Genomic DNA, 25501 nt, shown 5'->3' on the forward strand with positions numbered 1-25501 from the left:
GTAGACGACGACCTGCCCCCAGGGCGGGACGGCTCGCACCGCCCTCTGTCGCTTTCCCGTGAGCCTCTGCGCCCGGAGGGGGTGTCCCGGCAGCGGCGCAAGATGGCGGCGGACAGCGAAGTGAGTGTTTCCCCCTCTCCTCCCCTGCGCTCTCCGCTGGGGCCGCGGCGGTCTCCCCGCTCACTGCTTCTCCCGCTCTCTCCCCGCAGCCCGAGTCGGAGGTGTTTGAGATCACGGACTTCACCACCGCCTCCGAGTGGGAGAGGTAGGTGTTGCTGCCGCCGGTCCTGCTCCTCTCACGGCGGCCGCCGCGGGGGGATGGCGGAGGCTCTGCCGTGCCCGCCCCGGCCCGCGGTCGCCTTGGCCGGTACCCGGTGGCACCCGGAGCCTCGTCCCGGCTGTGCCGGCGTTACCGGCGTGTCTCTGCGGCGGAGGCTCAGGCCGCAACTGATGAGTTGGTTAAGAGGATCTAGTCAACCTGTTTCTGAACTTAGTGAAAGGTCTGGTTTAATATCTATTTGCAAGGGATTAGAATAAACATCTAGAAGGCTTATGTGTTTTTTAAGTAGCTGCCTGCTTATTAAAATAGTCATCTTATAGCTGAAGCTTTTAAAAGTTAGTAGAACAATGTACAAGAAAATTTAAGGTGAAGAATGCTCTTGTATTCTTAATGTATTATTTTTTTAAATGCTTTTTCCAGTGACGATGTCTATGACAGAAGGAGACAAAGATTTTAAGCGCTGCATTTTAAATCTCAATTTAGTTTATAATTTTGTGTCAAATGCTTATTTATCTGTGAACAATGAAACAGGAGCATGTGTTAAAACTAATATGCTGCAATACCAGAAAAAGAAAAAGCTGAGATTCTATAATCACTCAAAGCATGCTCATAGCAGTTGCTAAAAGTAACTATCATCTGAAATGTAAACATAGGAGGACCATTTTATTTGTACAGGGAAGCAATTGTTCTGTTTTTATTGTGATACTTGGGGTTTTTTTGTTGTTTTTTTGTTCTTTGGGGGTTTTTTAAGGAATTCCGTAGTAGGACAACATATTGTCTGCTTTTAGGGAGCTGAATTATAATACAAGTTTAGTGTTCAGCACGTATTAATGCCTTTTCGCCTCCCTAATAGATTTATTTCAAAAATAGAAGAAGTATTGAATGACTGGAAACTTATTGGGATTTCTTCAGGCAAACCTCTAGAAAAGGTCAGTTACTGCTTCTGAATTTTCTTTTAGAATTTGAACTACTAACTAATAATACACATGTATATTACATGTATTGCTGTTTTCTTAGGTGTGGCAGATAATGATTTGTATTGGGGAATTTCATTTGTAGAAGTAGCAATTTGACAAACATTTGCTGTTTGGGCTGTCTGCCAAACAGGCTATTTCCCTGATTAAGTTGGATCTTCATGTAGGGCCTGGTGATTTTTTTTTATTCCCAGTTTTGAATCAGGAAACATGGTTGAAGCTGTTCTAAATTCTTAAGGAGTTTCTTTTTGTCGTGCCTTGTGCCTTTGTCACGCCTCACATACTGATGGTTGAGGTTTTCGTGGTACCACTTGTGACTCAGTATGTTTCATAGATCAGAGAGATTTTTTTCAAAGTCTAATTAGAGCATTTGTAGTGCTTTCTCAGTCCTGTAAAATGCAGAGGAAATTGCTGAGCTCTTCTGCATACTAGTGCAAATAAATCTAGCTGTTCTGGATTGAATGGCTGCTGTGTTTCCAGAGGAATTTTATGATTCTTAATTTCAGTCAGGGTACAGAGTATTCAGAACAAAAACTTATGTTATCTAATGAACTAGTTTTCAGTCTTAGCTGTCAGTGTATTCCTACATGTCTTCTTTTCTAGACCAGACCTCTCTTCTTGATTTCTAGTGAGAAGGCACCCTGTACAGATCAAAGGGTTGTCCAAGTTGCTTTGTTTTAGTAGCAACATATGATTCTGTACAGTGATGTTGATTTTTTTCCTAGAAACTTTCCTATGCTGTATTTTTGTTTAAAAATGAATTATCCTTACACGCAGAAGTTTTGCAAATTATAGATAAAAAAATCATTTATCAGTGAAAACATATTCAAAGTAAATATTAAAGTACTATTTGCGTAGAATGGTATAGATATAGATAAAATCCCAGGTGGGAAACTTCTGTCTTTGGGCAAAGTTGAGGGTGCATACGCTTAAGATGCGTAGTTGCATATGAGAGGGTATATCTGCCTGTTTATTGCCATATAATTCTGAAGACTTCTCAGGGGGATATCTGGTCCTTGAAATGAACGTGATTATTGGCAACGTGGATTTTAGCATTCAGCTACCTTTATAATGAAGTGCTTTGAGAATTGTTTTTTTGAAATTGAACCATGCTTAAATATTTAAGAATAAATATTTAGCAGTAGAAAAAGATGAATAAATATTATAGATCATGTAGGCAGTATACTTTTTAAGGCTTATGAATGTTAACCTAAATTTATGTGATCAAATAATATCTTTTTTTATATGCAGGGTGCATACACCACAGGAGCATGGGACGAGAAGTCAGATGAAATTTCATTTGCAGACTTCAAATTCTCGATTACCCACCATTATCTTGTACAAGAACCCAGTGACAAAGATGGGAAAGAAGAACTCGTAGAAGGTAGCTGATAGTTCTCTGACATGCCTGTAAGGATATGACAAAAGACAGTTTCAGAATGTGGAATTCATAGTGTGTTGATTTGCTTCTGTGTGAAATTTTCTGGGATCTGATGGGTGTGGTCTGACATTTCTGCTTTTAGTATGCTTTGCATTCAACAAACTGCTAATATAAGTAAATTGTAGGTCAGCTGAATGGATGCTGATGCTCTTATGTATGCATTTTTTTCACAGATGCCCTTCCTCTGCCTATGCAGGACTTGCTGTGCATGAACAATGACTTTCCTCCTAGAGCTCACTGTCTGGTAAGATGGTATGTATGCTGCCTCTTGTCTTTAATACAAGTAAGCATAGCAGTTGAAAAATCTTTGATGCTGGCACAATCACTTCTATATTTTTTTTCCGTCAAGAGTTAAAGCTTAAGTAAAATGATTCTTTGTACTGGACGCGGGAAAGGAGTGCAAAAAAATCCCACTGTAGTTGGCCTATCTTTACTTTTTTTTTTTCCCCAAAAAATATTTTTTTCTGAATTTTATAGACTAACCAAGCTTTTATATTTGTTATATTTAGATGCGCTTTTAAAAAGCAAAGCTGCAGCACCTTAAGAAACAACAACAACCATATTCTTAGTAATGCAAATCTTTAGCACATTATAGCATTGTTCTAGAGAGATTGTTTTTCTGTATAAATAGTTACAGTTGTTATTAACATGAAGTAAAAAAACTCAGGACTGATAGACCTGGAAGTCCTCACGTTATTTTTGAGTACCGTGTTTGAATACTGTTAAGGTCCAGTAGTTTGTCATTTGAGAATCTGCAGTGCTCCACGCCCACTCAGTTCTTGACCGCTCTGAAAGAGGTACTCACATCAAAATAACAGATTCCACGGTCTGTTGGTGACAATTAGGTTATTCAGGTTACAATATTTCTAAAAATTCTGTGTTTCGGCTGATTTGCTAAAAAAAACAGGAATGTGTTCTTTTTTCTCTCTCTCTCTTAAGGTATGGCTTACGTGAGTTAGTGGTGATTGCTCCGGCTGCAAATAACGATGCAGTTCTTAGTGAATCGAAATGTAACCTTTTACTGAGTTCCATTTCCATTGCATTGGGTAACACTGGCTGGTAGGTGAAAGCATAAACCTTTTTACATGTCCAGGTGAAACTCTAGCATACTGCTATTGTGAGGAAAAAGTATTAAATTGTTAGCAAAATACATTAGAGTTTGTTGTATTTGCATCGTAATATTGTTATAGAAGGGTTTAAAAAAGAAAATTTCCCATGGAAACTTTAAAAAGATTGATTCAATGTGTTGTTTATATTCATTATTATTTAAAAACCTCAAAGGCTTTTAAAAGCTGCTAGAAGTTGTTGGAATAAGTGGTATACAAAAGACAACTTTTGGAAGAGGATTTCTTTCCTATGTGTGGTAACAGTAACTTTCTAATATTCCTCAAAAATGTTTAGACTGAAAATTAGGTAACTGAAGTCATGGATAGGGCTTTGCTTATGACATGACAATTTGTTAGGTGTTCCATTTAATGGTGAAGTTAACAGTATTTTTCTGTGATTCCTATTAAGCATTTTAAACTGTGATCCACTAAGAGAAAATGTATTCTAAAGAATATGAAATTATGTTGAAATTATGTTAAAATATTTAGCTAGTTTTAAAGACTACAAGACAGCATGACATTTTAAATAATCTGGAATATTCGTGTTTTATAGTCAGGTACCACTATTTGTGCAAGTACATCATAAATGGCGACGAATGTATATTGGAGAATGTCAGGGTGCAGGAGTTCGAACTGACTTCGAAATGGTTCATCTTCGCAAAGTGCCAAATCAGTATACTCATTTATCGGGATTACTAGATATCTTCAAATCCAAGATTGTAAGTGCATCTGGATGTATATAACTGAGATTAAGAATAATTATTTTATTACCTGCTTGCTTGTAGATTCACTTCTCTCTTCTAGGAATATTTTTTTTTTTTTGGTAAGGATGAAGCTCACGCTGCCAATACCAACAGTCTTTTACCAGATACCGCCAGTATCTAGTGATAAAGAGTGAAAATTGGTATGGGTTTTGTTCCTCAAGTGTTACCACCTTCTTCCATTTTTATTTTCCACTGGTGTGTGAAAGAATGTGACTGTTTTACAGTCTCCTTGTAACAGCCCTCTCTTCCCCCCCCCCCCCCCCCCCCCAAACAAACTCTTATTTTGCTGTTTAAAAGGAGAGAGTAGGGTTGGGGTCGGTTTTTATTCTGATACTTTGTAGCTCCCCATAGCTAAGTGAAGAGTGAAGAACAACATGCTGAAATGTGACTGCAATACTTTACAACTAATACTGGTAGTCAGCAATCTCATCAAAACACTGAGGAAAAAAATCCTTATATGAAAACCTACTCCATTCTGGGTCAGAGTTACTTGTGAGTTACCAGTTAAATGGAACATACAAATGTTTCATGCATTTTAGAAAGGTTATGTGCTTACTTTCACCTGTGAGTGTCTTGTTGAGCAATGGCTTTACTAGCAATCCTTGGCGTGTTGCAGTTCTGATAAAATTAGCTCTAATACAAGCTATCATAACTAAGTTAGGTTCAAGGCCTGGGGTGTTTGAGGGGATGTACTCTGTACATTAATTTTTTTCTCTAATATTTTCAAGGGATGTCCTTTAACACCACTGCCTCCGGTTAGCATGGCTATTCGGCTTACATATGTGCTTCAAGACTGGCAGCAGTATTTCTGGCCACAGCAGCCACCAGGTACGAGATTTCTGTCCTCAGAATAACTTGCTTTAAAATAAACAGTCAATGCTAAAGAAAGCATTTGTGTATCTTGCCAGAAGAACTGAAACATTTTCTGCATTACTAGGAGAGGCTTCAGTTACAACTGAATACCATCCCACTCCCTGTGGCATGCTAGCAAGCTTAAAGCTGCTCTGAAATCATGTCTGTGGCTTATGGTTGTGATAGGTGTTTTGGTTAGGGCTGTGCCTAGAAATATGCTTTTTTTAATAGTGTTTAGAGATATAGTGACACTTCTAAAACGGTAGTATCTATTTGGAAATAAAAGGGTGACTGACTGTGGATCTGTAAAGAATTCTGCCGTGAATGCCATAGGGAAGCTTTTGGGTTCAGGTTCTAGTAGGTGCTAATACTTCACAGGAGTATTTGTCAATTATTTCCATAAAGTAACTGATTTTAATGCTTCACTATTTAAGTGTATTAACAGTGGGAAAAGGAGAAAATATTATATGGACCTCACTTGAGGTAAAACTTTGGATTTTTGTTGTTGTTGTTGTTTACACAGCGCTAAATAAGCCAAGCAGTTGATTGATTTATTTTTTTCATGCAGGAAAAATTTCTGATCAGTCCTTCTATTATAGTAGCCTTGTACAAGGGGAAAAAGGGGAAAAGTAATGTATAGTCTTAATCTAAAGTATGTACACCAGACGTGATAAGTTTATGCCATAGTGATGCTATTTAGGAAAAATGGAGTGAGTTTGCTCACTTGGTAGTCTCACAATGAACTCTCATATGCTTGCTTCGTGGTAATACTTTCTTGGGTGTCAAGGATTTGTTTTTAACAGACCTATTTATATATAGGTAGCCTCAGAAACTAAATTGTAAACTTCTCCTGGCTCAAAGGAGAAGTTTTGTCTAGATTTGTCTAAATCTATAGGAAAAAGGTAGATGTGAGTTCCTTCTTAAAATACATTTTTATTAGTGATGTGGTATTTTAGGCAGAAGGTGGTGGAACAATTAAAATGCCCAAGTTCTATTCTTGGCTTAGTAGTAGTTATATGTAACAAGGTTAAAGTATTTAGGGCACACTGAGAGGGACAGAACCTGTGTGACCTTGGTCTGGTTACCTAATTGTTTGGCTTTCCTTTGCTTAAAAGAAAAAATAATTCTTACACTAATGAAACGTGTTTTGAAGAAGTCTGTAGTGAAGTTGATCCTGTGTGCTTTGTACGCAAGGAGTGTTGAAAATACGTTTAAAGAGAATCCTGTTCTTTAGAGTCAGAGAAAATCAGTGATAGTTTCTCTTTGTAGGTAAACCAAATTTACCTAAAGAACTTGGGAAGCTAGTTCTACAGATTTTATTTTTTATTATTTTTGCAGACACAGAGGTCAATGTTTTCTGTAGTCTCTCTCTGCCTTGCTGTAGTTATTCACTAAGTCAGGATCCCTGGTTTGTCATGAATGAGTTGTACCACTCTGATCATATCTCTTGATTTGAGCAGTTTGAATAAATTTTACTCTTTTAGAGGATTCTGGTTAAGGGAGCTAGTGGCATAGTGTACTGCAGAAACTGGGGATGGACAACATAATTTTTACTGCTGTTGCTACATGCAGTTGTGGTTTTACGTTCATTGTGAAGAACTAGACCCGTACTTCATTACCCTCACTCAATTAGCTTTCTAAAATAAACCCAAAGGATTTAAATATGTCTTTCATCTTCTCTGAAGAAGAAGGCTGGAGAAATTACGTAATTAAATTATCCAAATACTTTATCTCTTCAAATGCCTCAGTTGTTTTGTATGTAAGCAGTTTGCCAGATGCATTTAAAATTACGGATCAGATGTTGTAACAGCATTATTATAATGGCATTACAATACATTATTACCCATTTAAATTTTTGCTTAATGAAGGCTGTCTATTTTTGGTTTATGTCTTTGAAGGATATAACATGGGAAGTGGCTAAGGATGCTGGGAGGCATCTTTAAGTGCCTGGAATTACAAGGAATCTCCCAGATCATTGGGTTAAGTCTTTAACCGCAGGAGACATAACATACCATTCTTTTCATAAAATTATCAGCCTTTTAAAAGTAGTTGGTTTTTCACTCTGCAGAGTTGCTCTTCTGGAGTCTCCCTTTTCTGCTTGGAACTGATTTCCTGCCTAAATATTTTTATGGCAAATTCGTGTCTATTTGTTCTTGTGTCAATGTTGACTCTTTAAGGCTGCCTTTATAGCTATCATCTTTGCCTGTATGAAGGGAATAACCTTCCCTTGACACGGACGACAAGAGTTTTATCTGTCTTTTTGAATGTCCAGTTGCATGATTACTTCCCAGTTTCTGCTGGAAATAATTACTTTGACTATATGCTAGGATTGCGTTTTCATAGCTCTGTCACCTTAGCTGTTCAGCTATTCTCTGATCATCCTACGTGCCACAGTCTTTTTACTGTGAAATTAAGATGATGTGCTACTTAAAATATTCCATAAATTCTGTATGGAAAATGTATTGATCTGTCTTCAGATATAGATGCTCTAGTTGGGGGAGAAGTTGGAGGCCTTGAGTTTGGGAAGTTACCATTTGGTGCCTGTGAGGATCCTATTAGGTAAGATAAGAGTTCTGAAAACTGTGTTTTATAACTTCCTTAATGGAGGACTTAAAGGTATGTTATTTCAAATCTTAGCTTTGCCTGCCTATGACTTCATATGTCCTTAACAGATGATTTAATTATTCAAGTACATAAGAAACATCTGTGAAAAGTAATGGTCTAATAGCAAATAAGACCATTTGCAAAATTGTCTAATGATATTCAGAGTTCTAGCTCATAAATCTTTCACCATAAACTTCTGGAGTACTCCATTTATCTCTGAAACTATTATGTTGAAAAATACCTTAACTGGAGAGAAACTTTAAAAATGGTGTGCCTTCATTCAAGGGTCAGACTTGCTTTCATCTTTGACATCTGTAGAAGACTTAATTTGAGAGGATCTGTAAACTGAGTTATTACAATCTCTCTGTGTCCTCTTCTGAACACCCCATCACCACTCAGCAAATCTAGGAATCATTTTAATGTATTAGACAGTGTTTAATGCTGTAGGCAATTCATGAAAGTTGTTCTTCTATCTGTACCTGGGTACCTAGAATACAATGCACAATTTCCCCTTTTGTAGGGAGGAGTTGTGACAGAGTCCTGTATGCCAGGTATTAGTAAAGTCTAGTGCAATACTGGGTGACATGCTGTAGAATAACCAACAGAACGTATGCAGCGAGAAAACTCTGGAAAACATGCACATTTCTGGATGTAGCTGCAAAATACATAGAGGGACTTAAATATGAACTATCGCAAATACCTTTCAAGATCTTAACTATGATGGAGAGAACGCTTTCTACTAGCACTGAAAGATTGAAGTCTTGTTTTGTTTCAGTGAGCTTCATTTAGCTACTACATGGCCTCACCTAACGGAAGGTATAATTGTCGACAATGATGTTTATTCGTAAGTATTTTGTCTGAATTACAAATATCTAGAAGTGTATTTTATTTGTTACCTACTGCATTTTAGTGACGTCTAAAACATTGTGTGTGGCTTTGTGTGTGAAAGAGAACCTGTTTTGAGGAATGCTAAGGTCAGTTGATAGAACATCTCATTTGGGAAAACGCCTTCTTTTGAAATGCATTTCTGTGTGAGAAAATACTATTGTATCGTAATCTCAGCAGAACATACACCTCCATTTTTGGGCATATTCTCATGCTAGACTTAAAAGTTTTGTGTATTGCATGTTTCTTGGAAAAGATGATAGTGGAATGTGGAAAGTAAAAAGAATTAACTGTTTGACATCCCTCTCCCAAAAACTATAATCCAGGTTTTCTGCTAAGCCTCCTAAAGAGGAATAACAGTGTATACTGATACTTAAGAAAGAAGAGGGGAAAAAAAAAAAAGCGGTTTATTGTTTTAATTAATGCAGAAATGAGTTTTCAGCATTAATACACTTTAGAAGAAGACAATTTAGTTGTAACGGAATTGTTCTCATTCATGTTTCTTATTCATGTTATGTATGTACATGAGAACAGGGACTCTTGCTTGTGTTTTAGTGTTTGTCATATTCTCCTATGTAATGTGGTATATATTATGGCTTCCATGGCCTAACTGGCTATGACATTACATTTATTGAGAATTTGATACTCATCTCTTGCATACTTATGGTGACAGCATGACACTTGTTTTTTGTTGTTGGTTTTTTGTTTGTTGTTTTTTTTTTTTTTTTTTTAAAGTGACCTGGATCCTGTTCAAGCACCCCAGTGGTCTGTGAGAGTCAGAAAAGCAGATAACCCTCAGTGTCTGTTGGGTAAGACATCAGAATTCCCTATCTTCTCTTACGGCTTTTAAGCTCTTAAGTTGTGAAGTTAGGATTGAATTGTTGATTACCTGATGACCTCTGTTTCCTCACTCCCCTTATTTTTTTGAGTGGACAGTATTTTGGGCTTCTTTTTCAAGAACATAAGCTTTGCAAAAACATAAGTTTCTGTTGTAGGTTATTCTGCATCTGTGTACCATGAACTTCATTGCTATTCTTACTTTACTAGGTTCCAGAGAATAAGCATTTACTCTGTGTGTTCTGTGAAAATTTAGATTTCCTAGAATCTTTAAATTTTATTAAGTGCCTTCTGCATATATCCATTTCCTTAGTTGAATCAATCTGTCTGACAGGCAAGATTGGTACGCCTGGAGAGCTGTACTATTGTGTGTCCTCACCTTTTAGCTTGTGGGGAAAAGGGCTTCAAAACTAAAAAAAAATAAACATGCTGCAGAAGTTTCATCTTGCTTTGGGTGAAGAAGTGGATTAAACTATATGCAGAACTGTGTTCTGGAGAGGTGGCTGATAGCTGTCTAGGTGTGCATTTTCCTAAGCTTTAATGATGTGGTTTAAAGATATTTGTGCTTCAGAACAAATTATCGTGTTCTTTCAGATGAAAAGAGAAAATTCACTGTCCCTCGGGCATCATTTTGAGAGTTAGCTTATTGTTCAATGAGATTTTAATTGAGTAGTTGTTCAGAAACTTTTTCTCCTATAGGTGACTTTCTTAGTGAATTCTTCAAGCTTTGCCGTCGGAAGGAGTCAACTGATGAGATACTTGGAAGGTCTGCATTTGAAGAGGAAGGAAAAGGTAAAACTAAAATCGTGTTGATTTGTGTTATTTGTTTTTCATTGTTTCATGTTATTTTACCTTCCCTATCCCCTTTTTCTGACTTCAGATTGATCAGTATTTATACTTGTAACTCTTAGGCATTTTCTGTAATACTCCTAGGAATTTTCTGATCAGTGCTACATGGTAAAATTTCTCATGAATTCCAGGCAAGCTTAGTTCCCAAAGTCTCAGAGGACAATTGCCTTTGTTACAGTTGGTTTTTTTTTCACTGGAAAACAAGAGTTTAAAATTTGACTAGTGTGTACAAGAGTTGGTTTTGAGCACACATCAAACAGATTTGTCTGTATCGTTTTAGTATTTTTGTATTTTTTCCACTTTCTTTTGCTTTTTGAAATACTATGTAGTGCATGTTTTAACAGCCAGTTTAAAGAGTCTTTAATCTGTTTGAAAGGCTTTGCTGTCATCCTCTCCATTTTAAGGAATTGTAAAAAAAAAACAAAAAAAGCAAACAAACCAAAATTATCTGACCAACAGGTCAGACTTTATCCCAACAGTATAGATACTGACATCTTTTTGATGTCTCTGTCTCTTTCTTTTGCTTTTCTTGCTGTATATGGTGAACATTACCTTCCTGCCTGCCCCTTGTCACCTTTTCTTCCCTCCAAACGTGGCCTGTATCAATGTATTTTCTTTGGTTATACTTGGTCTTAGTTTTGAAGGAGCTCACTAGTTACCTTAAAAAGGCGTTAGACCGAGTAGGGTATGTATTACTCCTAGTGCTTGACATACAGTCTCTTTAGCCCTCCTTACCTCCAGTTTTCTTGAAATGTTTGCCAAGATGAGGTTTTTCAGGCTGCTGCTAATTATTCTCTTAAATTTGTTTGCCCTCTTTTTAACAATGTTAATTCATTTTATTGTAAGAGAGGTTCTAAAGTTTACCAGCGGCAACTCCGGAAAAAATCTTTTGATTTGAGGACTTTATCTGAGGACTCTAAAACAGAATTGTGCTTACACCGTGTAAGGTCATATATATGTAGAGAGAGTGATTAATACTGGATTTATTTAAGGCTTACCTAAAGCTTTAACATACACTTGAGCAGTCTTTGTTACCTACAGTGTATTTGTTGGTATCACGTATAAACAAAGTTTAAACACTGGCTCTTCAGCAGGCTTTTGCTGATACTCTGCCAGTCATTGTCTGCAAGTATGCCGTACTACTACAGTAGGTGGCAGGCACTATTTACAGCCAATTCAGTCTAGACTTCATTCAGTAAATTAAATCAAGGACAGTCTGTGACTCCTTTGTGACCTCATTCTGCTGCTTATCTTTGTGGCTAAGAACAGTGAATATCAGGTATGGAACCTGACAGCACAGGGGTGTAGCTCTGGCTAACAGGGTGTTAAAAATCAATACAAGATAAATAGACTGAATATGACAGGTGAACTTTTAAAGAGAGACGGTCTTGTGGTTTGGATGTTTGTGGGGTTTTTTTTCCTAATTAATTTTTAAAAATTATTTTATAGAGGTTGCTGATATTACCCATGCTTTGTCGAAGCTCACAGAGCCAGCACCAGTCCCAATCCATAAATTATCAGTCACAAATATGGTTCACAGTGCAAAGAAAAAAATTCGCAAACACAGAGGTGTAGATGAATCACCTTTAAACAATGACGTTCTGAACACTATTCTTCTGGTAAGTGAGCTGTCCATGCACATTAAATTCATATAAAACATGTATTTCATGCTTCCACTGATGCATTTGGTTTATAGTTTATGGCAGAATTACAAATTAAAGTGTCTGATGTCAGTTCCATTATTTGAATTGCATTTATCAGCTTCTTGGAACACCCTATGTTATTACAAGTCTGTGCAATATAAGTGGACTGAAAATGCACTTTGAACTCTGCTAACAGTTTTAATTATAGGGATTGCTGGTATGTTACCAGCAGTAGCTTTATGGAGAAAGTGGGAAAAGCAGGAAAAACATACTGATGGAAGTTTGGATTTTTTTGTTTCTTCAAGTTCTTATTTCCTGATGCTGCTGACAAACTCGCAGATGGATTTGAAAGCAGAACTAGCACTTCAGCAGGAAACAATCCTCCTCCAGAGAGTGAAGATTATGTAAGTTTTCCTGGCTGGCACTCATGAGAGAGAGAAAGCAATTCTGAGTGTACGTTCATACAGACTTTGCTGTGGTTGCCCTATGTCTTGTAATAGATACTTTTTGGAAAGAGGAACTTACCTTTGTGGAATCTGTAGGTAGAAATAGTGATTTTTAATTTCTTTTTCCTTCTAATGTCTTTTTTTTTTTTTTTCTTCCAAAGACTGTCATTTTTGGTAGCTTATACTTACAGGCTTAAAATGTTAGTTAGCCACTTGTACTGACAAACAGGAAAGAGATTGTATGGTTTTGGAAAAAATGCCATTGTTCCTGTATTTCCTGCTTTCTTTTATTTCTTACATAGAATCTCTTCAGTCAGTTTAAATCTGCTCCTTCTGATAGTCTGACGTACAAACTAGCTTTATGTCTTTGTATGATAAACTTCTACCATGGAGGAGTAAAAGGAGTGGCCCATCTTTGGCAAGAATTTGTGTTAGAAATGCGCTACAGATGGGAGAACAACTACCTTATTCCAGGGTAAGATTTTTTTTTTTAGTTGCTTTGTCATAGAAAACGTTCTTTGTTTCAGGGACAGAGTGAATTCACTATGCCTTTGAACCATACTGGTGGTTTTTTGGTTGTTTTTTTTTTTTTTTTTTTTAAATTGCAGTGCTATCCTCTATTACCCTCCTTCCTTAAAGCAAGAAAGGATAGGGAGTAGGGAAAAGCATCTGTGCCCTCCTTTGAAAACTTCAAGATGCCTGGAGGAAGCTCAAGTTAAAGAGCACTCCACAGTGTGAATGAGGGTGGAAAAAACCAAAAAGCTTATGCAAATGCTTGGCTTCCAGTTTATCATTAGATAAAAATGAAGGAGCTGATACAGGGAGATAGTGTAGAAAGCTTTGTAGTGTAGTTTCGCCAGTTTTCTAAGGGAGCTGTTCCAAGTTGCTGCTGGTGTAACAGTCTCTTCAGGTAGCTAATGCTGTCTCAAGTATTCCAACCCTGCCAGGTTACGTCTGCAGCAGCAGAGCTTGTTGCAGACCAAATGAAGGGCTCTGTCAAAATGAGAGATCAATGTAGAGTGCGCTTTTTTTTTTTTTCAAATGGGATGGACTGGCCATTTGTTCACTAGTTTGTACTTGCAAATGGTTACACTAACAGATAAAATGGAACTTGAAATATGTAGCGATCACTCTACTGTATCATTGCAGTTTTAAAAGTAAAGTCAAAGGTGCTTAATTTTTGTTTGAAAACAGTTACCCTTTTAACTTCCAAATGGAAAACTGACCAGGAAGGGCAGGGTGTGTCTGTTTCGTACTAGTGTGAATGATCTCTGAGCTTCAGAAATGGCCTCTAGGAAATAAATGTGGTTTAACTTCTGGGCTTGTTCAGTCACTAGCTTGTCTCCTGAGACCATAGAAGAGCTGCATAGTTGAAATGGTGGGGGTGGGTTCAATGTGGATATTTGCCCCTCTTTTGGATTTCATATGATTTAAGACCACGTGTGTGAAAGATTCAACTTTATAATTGATAATGGTTACACTTCTACCTTTTGTTAGATTAGCTAATGGCCCTCCAGATCTGAGATGCTGTTTACTGCATCAGAAACTTCAGGTAAATATCCCAAATTTAAGAATGATTTTTCTCCTAAGGAAACTGTCAAAATTATAGCAATTATTAGCTAAATATATTATTGTTGTAGATTTAGTTATGCTTGTATTATTGGGTCTGGACTTCATTTCTTGGGAAAATCTTTGTTATAGCAACAAGTTCAATGGAATTGTTACCTTGTAGAATTGTAAGAGATTTTTGGTGACTCTCCAAGTTTTTCTGTGACATTGTTTCCATAAGAGAAGTAATTGCTAAACAATTTTTTTTCCCCTTTAACTTGTTAGATGTTAAATTGTTGCATTGAGAGAAAGAAAGCAAGAGATGAGGGGAAAAGGGGGAGCGTGTCTGATCGTTCACCTGGTGGTACTTCTGGTGATACTGGAAAAGGAGCAGACCACTCTGGAGATAACCCTGATAAGGAAAAAGAAGTTGGCAAGTCTTGGGAATCGTGGAGTGACAGTGAAGAGGAATTTTTTGAATGTCTAAGTGACACAGAAGATCTTAAAGGAAATGGGCAGGAAAATGGAAAGAAAGGAGGAGCGAAAGAAGGCAACAAAGAGCCTGTAAACTTAAAACCAGAAGGTCGTCTGCATCCACATGGAAAGCTGATGTTGCTGCATCCAGGAGAGCCTCTCTACATTCCAATAACACAGGTTAGGTGGCAAGAGCTGAGCCAGATGTGCAATACGACTCTCACGCAATATGGCTCATACCTAGGATTGTGAATTGTATATGGTTTGCGGGTTATAGCCTTATCTGTTGTTAAAATTGCAAAGTGTTTTTGGACTAAGACCTTATTTTCCATTTTTAAAACTTGATGAGGCTGCTAAACTGAAATCTCACATGCTCTTTGTTTTATTTGAGAATGGGTCTCCTTACCAAATTTCACTCAAAACAAATTTTTTTAAACAAGAATTAAGCTGTCTTGCCTACCTTAAATTTGGGTTTCTTCTTATTTCCAGCTCTTGAGGCATCTTCCATCCCCTCCTTCCTTTCTTTCCTGTAAAGTAGGAACTGCCATGGTCCTTCCCCCATGAAGATTTCTAGCTGACTGACCAGAGTACTGGATCAGTTTTGCTGCTACTTTTTAAAAAAAAAAAACAAACCCAAAAACATTTCTCAACTCATATCTAAAAAGCCATGGTCATCGGTTTTTGGTACTGTTATCTAAAGCAGGTTTATCATCAAACAACTAGAAATGTTATCTGACACACACTTTCTTGTAGAGTGACTAGGGATGAAATAGGAAGCAGTGGTGTCAGAGGAAGTAGTTTAAATCAGCCATGCAAGAAGAATACTGTATTTTTCATTCACTTGAGAGAAATTATTTTTAATGAATGTTGCTTAGCATGGGTAAAAGGTATGAGCAGAGTGTAGTCAGGCAAAATGTTGTCAATTAATTATGTGCTGACAGTATCAACGGCAAAAATTATACATTGCTTTAGGTGGATTTTCATCCATCTCAACAAAATAGTATCAGTCAAACACTTCCTGGACTGCATCTGGATTTTGGCATTTTCACAATATATCCTTATATTGTTACTTCATTCTCAGGTTGTTTTCTTTTTAATTTTTTTTGTTGGTGTCATCTTTAGATGCACAGCTTTAGCCTAAACAGTTTAAGCAGTAGAAAGTTACAATTATTTCCTTTGAGTACAAATAAAGTAGAATGAACTTTATTTTGGTGACAGGGAGCTTTCCACTCCTTCCTTAATAAGGGCTGAGTCTAGGAGAGGCTATTTGCAAACTTGTCTTTTCCTGTGTTACAGGAACCAGCACCCATGACTGAAGATTTGCTGGAAGAACAGTCTGAGGTCCTGGCAAAACTAGGGACATCAGCAGAAGGTGCTCATCTTCGGGCACGCATGCAGAGTGCCTGCTTGCTCTCGGATATGGAGTCTTTTAAGGTAGTACTACTTGAAGAATTCTGTGAGACTGCTTTCTTCTTAACGAAACTATCCCTCTTGCTTGTGTTGAACAAGTTTGAAGGTTTTTTTTTTTCGCCACAAAACAGTTTCAAAATAGTTTAAAGTTGAAAATAAAAACCTATTGGTAAAACTCTTTGAATGTTTCAAAATCTATGCCTATCCAGTCTATTATGCTGTAACGTTCCAGTAAATTTGCACAATGTCTGTGGGAGGAAAAAAACCCCAAAACATACAGTGGATAAATTGGGAATTAAAACTCGGACAAGCCCATAGGAAATTATGTTAGAAGAAAACTGAGTGTCAAAATCCTGAATCAAAATTACGTCTCTCCCTCCCACCACATTGTAGCTTTCATTTAGTGTCTCTCTTACCTGTACTTTCCACTGTATCTAGCTTTGTAAAATGCACCTTTAATCAGACTCCAAATGGGTAAAATGTAAAGGTGGTGTAAAGAAAAAAAAAAAGTCTATTAACACATTCACAATTCTGTATTTGGACTTTCGGGAGGTGGACATAATTTTTATGTGTAGTTGAAGATGTTTTGTTCTTTAGTAGGAAGGATAAGTTGTCACTATTTAGAAGCCCTGTACAGCTGTTCATCAAATTGGGACTGGACTAGCTGTGGTTTTGGGTAATTTGTTCCCTTTCTTTTCTGAGCCCTGCAGAGGGAGCTAAGAGCACATACACTGCTGTCTTCAAAGGACCTCAAAACTCTAAAAAGATTGGAGATTCTGTCATGAAGTAGCTATATATATATATATATTTTTTTTTTTTTTTTTTAAATTATTGCAATGTTACTTTGTGGTAAAGGATGCAGATGTACTGTAAAGTAAGAGTATTTATAACATATCAATATTACTTTATTAGCAGTGATTCATGTCAGATATATGTAGCAGTTTTATTTCTATGGTGCAAGTGATCTAAAAACTCAAAGAAAGACTATAGAACCGTAACTTGAAGCAGAAGTGCACTCTCGATAGGTACATCGAATAGAAAGCTGGGTTTCCTATGTTCTAGACCTATGGATGTATTTATCTGTGGTGACACTGTTGACATTCATATAAAAATGAAGGGTTTTTTGCTTGGGGGAGATTGATTTTTTTTTTTTTTTTTTTTTTTTAAGTTCCTTTTTAAAGGAAGAAGAAAAGGTGAATTTTGTTACTGGAGTGTTAAAAGATGGAAAGTCAGTGCTGAAAGCATATTTATGCAGCCCAGTGATTCTTTTAGGCTTGGGCTGTTTTTCATCTGAGTCTTCAACGGTATAAGCTTTTACATAAAAAATGTAGTGAAAATTCATATTTATTGTACGTATCAAGTACCAGATAGAAGCTTGACTTAACAGTATAATTTAGAGCTTGCCTGAAATAACTGATGAACGTACTGTTTTGGCGGGATAAGAGGAAGGTTTCTTTGGTTTTGTTGATGATGTGGGTTTCCCCCCCCCCGCCATTGTCTTGGTTTATACTGACTTTATCCCCTCACCCTCCCAGATCTCTTTTCTAGTGTACAGTTTGCTGACTATGAGCAGAATTCCCTGAGTTTTGGCTCCTAGCCTCTGCTCTACCCACTAAACCATGTTGCCTTCCTACCCAGGTTATTATGTTCTTATAGGATTTTTCAGGCACAAATTTTATCTCCTCTTCATTCCAGGCAGCTAATCCTGGCTGTTGTCTGGAGGATTTTGTGAGGTGGTACTCCCCTCGGGATTACATCGAAGAGGAAGTGGTTGATGAAAAGGGGAATATAGTAATTAAGGGCCAGCTCAGTGCCCGAATGAAGATTCCTAGCAACATGTGGGTAGAGGCCTGGGAGACAGCAAAACCAGTCCCAGCCCGGAGGCAGAAGAGACTGTTCGATGACACTAGAGAAGCAGAGAAGGTAAAAAGCTCTGTGGCTAGTGATGGCCTGATCTGTAATGCTTGTACAAAACTTTATGGCAGCCCTTTCTTCTTTCTCCTGCAAGCTTTAAACATTGACGTGTCATTGCGCTATATTCTTGGAATTACTAAACTGGCTTTGTACATGGCTTAGGGTTAATCAGAAATTCTTGCTGCCGTACAGCAGTGTGTTTGAAGTATCTAAAATAATCGGTGTGTGGAATGTAACTTCATAAGGTGTATTACTTAGGTACTTCTTTGAATTATTAGTAAACAAAACAGATTTTTATCTGCATGTATGTGTTAGGAAACTAAAGCGTTCCTAAAACATAATTATTTTTAGTTTCATTCTAACCTGTTGGGACTGTAAGCGATCACTGAAGTTTCATGTAAAAACTACCTATTGAGTCCTGTCTTACAACAGTGCTCCCTTCTTGTGAACTCTGCAACGTAGGTGCTCATCTTTCAGCGTTAACCTTATCTTTGGGAAGTAGTTTTGATCAGTAATGTATTAAATTTTCTAATGTTATAGGTGCTTCATTACCTTGCAGTTCAGAAACCAGCTGACCTTGCAAGGCATCTCTTGCCTTGCATCATCCATGCAGCTGTACTCAAGGTAAAGGAAGAAGGTAAATAATGTTTAATAAATTATTAAGATATTTTAGGGTGAACGCTGATGCAATAATTACAACTTCTTCGTTTCTTTTCCTCCTGATAGAAGCACTAGAAGATATATCTTCAGTTAAGAAGATTATTAAGCAGATAATATCCCATTCCAGTAAAGTTCTACGATTCCCTAATCCAGAGGACAAGAAGTTGGAAGTAAGGCTTTTGTACTGGCTGGGGCTGAAAACCTAATAGACTTTTATACTGTTCATGGGAGTGCTAAAAGAACATCTTCTAAATTTGCATTTTTATTCAACTCCCTGCAGGAAATCATTGCTCAGATTATGAGCGTGGAAGCTATCATCGCCAGGGCCAGGTCTCTGAAAGCAAAATTTGGGGTAGAGAAGTGTGAAAATGAGGAGGAGAAAGAAGATCTGCAAAGGTGACTGATTTCCCCCCCCCCCCCCCCCTTGTTTTATTTTTCCTCTGATGCCCCTTTTTTGTAGTTTCAAAATTTAGGACAGATGGAAGTGGTGATGATAGAGAAATACTAAGGAATCGTATTTAATAGCAATATACGTTAGGTGTCCCTGTCCCTAGGCTACCCAGAGATGTTACACATGGGTACCCTAAATGCCCCTCTAAGTAACCATCTCAGATGGCTGATGATACAGATTATTTTAATGGAATTTGTTTTTATCTTGACAGTACTGGGGATTTCATGTATTTCTTCATTTATGTAAAAGGTATATTTGATGAACTTTGTTACAATAGAAGTAAAATTAGAAGGACTAGGAATTTAGTGTTTTCTGTAAGTAATACGGAACGAAATACCCCCCCAAAGTTACATTTTCTAATTCTAGTCTCCTTACTAACTTGAAACATACTGCTGAGGAACCATATGAATGAAAAGCGATGAGCCATGTTTCATTGCTTCGTTACCTGCTGTCAGATTATTTACTTACTGCTTAAGATGACAAATACGTAACGTTAAAAAAACCACATTAACTTCTTGGCTGCTGTGCTGAGAGGGAGAGGTGACATTTTTGTAGTACATGTTGGGAATTCAGAGGAGTGATGTCTGACCAATGCAGTATCTTTGTGCTCAAAAAAAATTGTCGTGTTGTTACTTCTTCTGTGTGACCGACACCGTGAAGGCTTTTTATGTTGAATTTATACATCTGCATTAGGAGCCTGGGTTCCATTTATAGTTAATTGAGAGAAGTAGGTCCTTTCAGAGGCTGGATTGCAACCTGGGTGTTAATCGGCCCTGCTGCTGGAGTTGCAACGCAAACAGCTACATCAGCTGCCTTTCCTGACCTTACGTGGGAGGCTGCTGTGTCCAGCTTAGTTTTGAGCTGCGTTATGTGTGAAAGAACAGCTGCTTGTATTAGCATGAAAGAAAGAGCAACAAGGTAGGAGGGAACAACTGAAGGCTAAGGGGGGTTTAGTCTTCAGGGTAGAGGGAAAGGAGTAAAGGGATGAAAAGGTGATGATAGTGTTTGAGCGGGATGCTGAGAAATGTCGGGGGTTTTTCCTTAAACTCTTAGAATGGGGAACTCTTGAGAGTGTCTGCCAGTTCTCGCTCTGTGCAAATGATGCTAAGTGGAGACCTCCTCACCAGAAACAATTCTGGTTTTAGATTAGCAAACTGGATACAGCTGAGAATTCAACGTTCCTTTTTCCTTTCCAATAATTTGTACCGCCAGATTCGTAAACTGTCTCCTGGAGCAGCCAGAAGTGTCAGTTATTGGTGCAGGAAGAGGACCTGCTGGTAGCATTATTCACAAGCTGTTCGTGAATGCTCAGAGGGTAAGAGAGAGCTCTTGACTGATTTGCAGACACTTCTAATTTAAGCAGTATGAGGCAACGACTTATCATATGATGCCGGTTTATTTTGTCTGCATATATGCATGTATTGTCATAAATGTGCTTGAGGGTTTTTTTGTGATGTTCAACGTGATTTTGGCAATAACAGACGTTGCAAGATGGAAGAAGAGTAAGTGACCTGGGATGTTAAACAATTAAAGCCAGCTGGGTAGATAGAGGTGTCATCAATGTTGGATTTACTTCAAATGGTAACATCAGTAATGCTATTATGGCACAAATTTCTGCTTTATTCAAGTTACACAATATAGGCAACATCACAGCAAGAACAATCAAGTGTGTTGATTGTTTCACATAGGAATGTAGAGAAACGCGTCAGAATAGTAAATACTTTAGAAGGAGTAACTTTTTAGTCTGAGGCTTATACTTGGAATGCTTGAGATTTCTCCCATGGAAACTAGCGTGCTTAGGAGGAGTTTCAGTTCTTTTCCAGTACAACTCTACATTCAGTTTACTTATTGCTAGCATTGTACATATTTTCTAGAAACCCTTCCCCAGCCTATATTGGTATAAATACTCCCTTTTTCTCTTAAGCAGTGTTTGTAAGAATTAGCCTTAAAGTATTGATTTCCAAACTTCTTGGAGTGCAGTCAGCCTTCAGTTTCTGTCAGAATTACACCTGTTCATAACGTCAAATTATCTAACAAAAATTTAGCTGCAGCAGTAATAACAAGGTAGCGTAGTATTGCAGACATCTTAGGGCCTGAAATCCTGTTTGGAAATCATTGCTGTAAAAATTTTGTGATTGGGAATTAAACCCTTCTAAAGTGTGGATGCCTTTATAATAATCTGTATTTTGCAACTCAGCAGAAAAAGGACCATTCTGAAAACAGCCCGTGGTTATTCTGAGAAATGAAAATCAGAACATTTATTTTATCCTTCTAGTCTCTAGGGAAAATCTGGTTGCAGATCTCAACGTGTCAACCAGCCTTACTTACAGACTTCCCTGTGAAGCCTAAGATTGTGCCCTTAAGTGTATGCAGGCCTATGCACTTGCCTTTTTAATATTGAGGCATTATGTTTTTAAAGCTGAGTAAGAGTTTCTAGCGTTAATGTTCAATAAAGATGTATGTAAATTTCTAGGGCTTTGTTTCTTTCGAAACATCAGTAACTAAAGCTAGGTTACAGATACTTCCCACTAGGAGCTGGTCACTGTTAATTAAGTCTTCTTAGTGGGACAGAAGCTAACTTGCTGCCAAAAAACGCCTCGTGTTTAATCTACCGTGAATCATTTCAGTAGAAAGCTGTTTGGTAAATAGAAGTTGAATGACTTCCTTGTTCGTTACCTTTTGAACCTGGACTCCTCTCTCAGTTGTGTAAAATGTGTTGTTATATTCTCAAGTTTTCCCAGGAAAATTACAATAGCAAATGCATGTTCTTGGAAGTAGAGTGCATGATGTCTCTTAAACCTACAATCTCCTCCTAACCTCTTGTAAGTCACCTCTGACTTGCCTTTGTTTCTGTCTTTCACCACTGGTTCTTTTCTCATCCCTTTCCAAGCTGACTGAATCTTCTGATGAGGTAACCAACTTTGTCCCTCGTTTCCCACTCATCTTCCCTAGCTGCATAGAGTTGAACCTTTTGGTAGATACAGTACAGCAGCCTGATTTAGTTTGTACTGTTGTTCACATATTAAGCATAAAACCAATTTTGTGTTTCCAGAATGGTTTTTCCCCATTCACAGACTTTATTTTTAGAGCCTAGCAGGTAGCGAAAAGAGAGAGGAACCTTAAAAAAACCAAACCCAAACCAGACAAAAATCACTTCTTCAAGTGACTATTGACATCTTCTGATGCTGAAATATGTGGCCTTGCCTTTATATTCTTCTCTGTTGCCGTCACTGTGTTTTGTTTACTGAAGAGCCAGATGTTTTTGGGGGGCTAGGCAGAGATGGACAGTACCGGAATGTCACTATCCTAGATACCAGTACTTACTGAACCTGCTGAACTTACTGGACAGAGATAGAGAGAGGTTTGGGGAAGAACGGGGGTAACCGCGTGAAGCAGCGTAGCGCAGGGAACATCCACTCTGTTGGTTTCCTACAACTGCTCTTGTGGGAACAAGTGGCACTTGTCCCTGGTGACTTCTCCTGTGGCACAGGCTGCAGAGCCGAGCGGTGCCAGGTCCCTGCTCCTGGGGAGTGTGTGGGGGCAGAGGTGCAGTGGGGCAGCTGAGAGGGGCCATGAGGGTCGTCCGGTGGGTTCTGCCACGCCTCAGTGACATTGATAAGCTTGAGTTGTGTACACTTAAATTAGGACCCTATAGGGTATTGGGGGTGTATGTGTGTATATATATATATGTGTATGTAATTAGGGAATGTTTATTGGGCTGATTGCAGCGTGCCAGCCCTTCTTCCAGTGTTCAGACTTTAGTGTTGCTGCTTACTGGCTCTGAGGCAATGAGCATCGATGGAGATTGCACAGCGTCTCCCTTGCTCTGCAACGTCATTTCGGCGAGCCTTTCCTTGGCCGTGAAAAGCACGTATCGAAGTAGTTATTTTGAGTTTGAAAAGGCAGGCGACTCTTTGTCAAGGCTCCAGTAGTGGCACTGGTTATTTTTCAAAGGAGGCTGGCTTGGCCTTGTGTAGTCACAGAGAGCTGAGGAGAGAGCCCTGCTTGGGAAGGGGGCAGTTCGTCTGGTCAAAACCCTCGTTTCACACTGCCAAAAAATCAGGAGCTTAATCTAGGCTGAGCTTTACCATCCACACATGAAGGTTCTTCCATTTGATTGTGCAGTTTATTTCTTGGCATCCCATTAGTGTCTTGCTCTGTGTACACATAAAGCCTTTTGATGTGTTTACCATTTCTAATCTTCTCTGTTCCTCTTACGAAATATTTTCTGAATCCTAATGTTAAGAAACAGCTTGCCCTGTAACTCTAATTATACCTCTGCTCTTATTTAAGGTTTCTGCAGTGCCTCCACTTGATGAAGAATTGAGGAGGTCGGGTTCATCAGAGGAGCGAAGACTCAACACGGGAGCTGTTTCAGATTTCCCACCGCCCACGGGTCGCGAGGTGATTTTGCGCACCACTGTCCCCCGCCCCGCTCCTTACTCCAAGCCGTTGCCCCAGCGCATGTACAGCGTGCTGACGAAGGAAGACTTTCGACTTGCAGGTGCCTTTTCAGCAGATACAACGTTCTTCTGATGTAACCAGCTGTGTTACCTTGTGTGTCTTCACAAGTAGGATGCTATTCATTTTCCTTCGAGGAAGTTAACACTTACAGGTTGACTGGCTTGCGGTGAGGAGAAAATACGGTCGTGGTTAGTGACGGAGCGTCATGTTCCCGAGGACAGAGCTGAACTGGCAGCCGAGAAGGACCCTGTAGCAACTCTAACCTGGAGGTTTGGAATGGCTTCACAAGTAGATTTAATCGGATCTTTGGGGAAGAAAGTTTAGCAATCTCCTCTCTGTCCAAAGGGAGCATGGTGGTTTTTTTTTTTTGCATTAGCTTGTTTAATAATGGACACGACTGGGCTGTATGCGAATACATCGTGTTGAAATTCATGCAGAATGTGCCGCTTTACAGTTCTTAATCAGACTTTATCAAGTGACATTAGTCTACTTAAATTGATGTGCAAACATTAAGTAATTTGTATTTATTGCTAATTATAAATATTGAGCCCAGTATTTTTTGGTTAATCACTAAGTTGCAAATACTTCTAAAATATCCTTAATTTTGTTTAAAGTATACAGTACTTTCTAGTTCATGCTAAACTCCCCTAGCATTGCAGCAGTTGTCCAAAAAGATCTCGTCTTGGACACTTTGCCCAAACAGAAATAAATATATTTGGGGCTATAGCCTTAAGTGGATCGCTCACGGCTTTGGATACTTTATATCCTTCCCTGCACGCAAGGGCCAAAGCTGTACCTACATGACATGCACAGAGGTGTTTCGCTGTGGGCAACTTGCTGGTATTTACAGAGACCGTTTGAATGCATACCGTGTCGTTGATCTGGTACGATGAAACAATTCTGTCGCCCGCTGTAAACTAACCCCACTGGATATCATGCAAACACTATGACGTGTATGTGCCAATGTTGCTTCACAGTGATCTTTGTGTGTTTTAATGAGAAGCAGCAAAAGATCAGCGTTACTTTACAAAATGAAATGTAAAACCAGCTACAGTATTGTTGACGTTATTCAATAAATCTGAACTTATTATTGGTTCTCAGACTTCTTTGGGTACTAGCAATGGCTTTGTCAAAACACTTTTTAAATGTCATCCTTGCGTGATTTGACCTAGGAGCAGCGTTGTTTATGACTGTGATGACATTAAGTTGTGTCTCAAATAGTAGGGTCCCAGGTATTACCCTAAAACTTCTTTGAGGGGAGAGGGGGCAGGGGCTAGAGTGTTTCCCTCAGATAAAGGTGTATCAAGTAGAAACACATTTTTCAGGGTAAAAAAGAGTTAATTGTCTTCAGAGAAAAATCTTGTCACAGAATTTGTTCTCCAGGTGTTTTGTGTTTTACCTGAGGCACATTCCTCTGATAAAAGGGATAAGACAAAGACCAGTTTAACTGTCTAGCTGCTTTAAAAGACACTGCACTAGGCTAGTTACTGAATAAGTACTCTTCAACTTAAGCTTCCTCCCTGATACTCTTGGTTTCCTCCTCTCCTGATGTGCTGTCTTCATGAAACTGTAAAGCGTAGCCTCTTGTAAAGGCTGTATAAACTTGAAAATCCCTGACTTAGTTATCAAGCTGTTGTTACTTGGTCTTTGAAACTGCTGAAGCAATGATTCCTTTAATCACATGGAGGACACAAACATCATGTAACACTTTTTTTGGGCTGGAAAAGTCCAGTTAGTTTCACTCTATAGAAAATGGTGCACTTGGACCATTACCTTAAGTCTTTAACTGAGAAAAAGAATGTTTGAAACTTTAAGAATTTTTCCCGTAAGGATGACCCAGAAAGCTTTTCAGCTTATTTGAACTAGATGTACTTGAAATTGCAATCACGTACCTTCAGA

General features: G+C 38.4%; 1 protein-coding gene across 2 annotated transcripts; it reads left to right on the forward strand.

Moving 5' to 3' along the window:
• Positions 1-58: 58 nt before the first annotated feature.
• On the forward strand, positions 59-24704 carry RAB3GAP1 (RAB3 GTPase activating protein catalytic subunit 1). 2 transcript variants are annotated; one of them, XM_076343078.1, is made up of 25 exons: positions 59-120; positions 210-265; positions 1134-1209; positions 2506-2638; positions 2869-2947; positions 3635-3754; positions 4355-4520; positions 5294-5393; positions 7895-7976; positions 8797-8865; positions 9642-9715; positions 10443-10535; positions 12042-12211; positions 12541-12639; positions 12984-13156; positions 14179-14233; positions 14515-14883; positions 16000-16137; positions 17809-18036; positions 18568-18664; positions 18754-18857; positions 18968-19083; positions 20351-20453; positions 22029-22049; positions 23432-24704. In XM_076343078.1, exons 1-25 carry the CDS (start codon positions 103-105, stop codon positions 23672-23674), a joined length of 2982 nt encoding a protein of 993 aa, XP_076199193.1. In that variant the 5' UTR covers positions 59-102; the 3' UTR covers positions 23675-24704. The 2 variants fall into 2 exon arrangements, with proteins under 2 accessions (XP_076199193.1, XP_076199194.1); XM_076343079.1 differs by lacking the exon at positions 22029-22049.
• Positions 24705-25501: the final 797 nt, after the last annotated feature.

The sequence above is a fragment of the Aptenodytes patagonicus genome, chromosome 6, assembly GCF_965638725.1.
Source record: "Aptenodytes patagonicus chromosome 6, bAptPat1.pri.cur, whole genome shotgun sequence".
In the NCBI taxonomy this organism is placed as follows: Eukaryota; Metazoa; Chordata; class Aves; order Sphenisciformes; family Spheniscidae; genus Aptenodytes; species Aptenodytes patagonicus.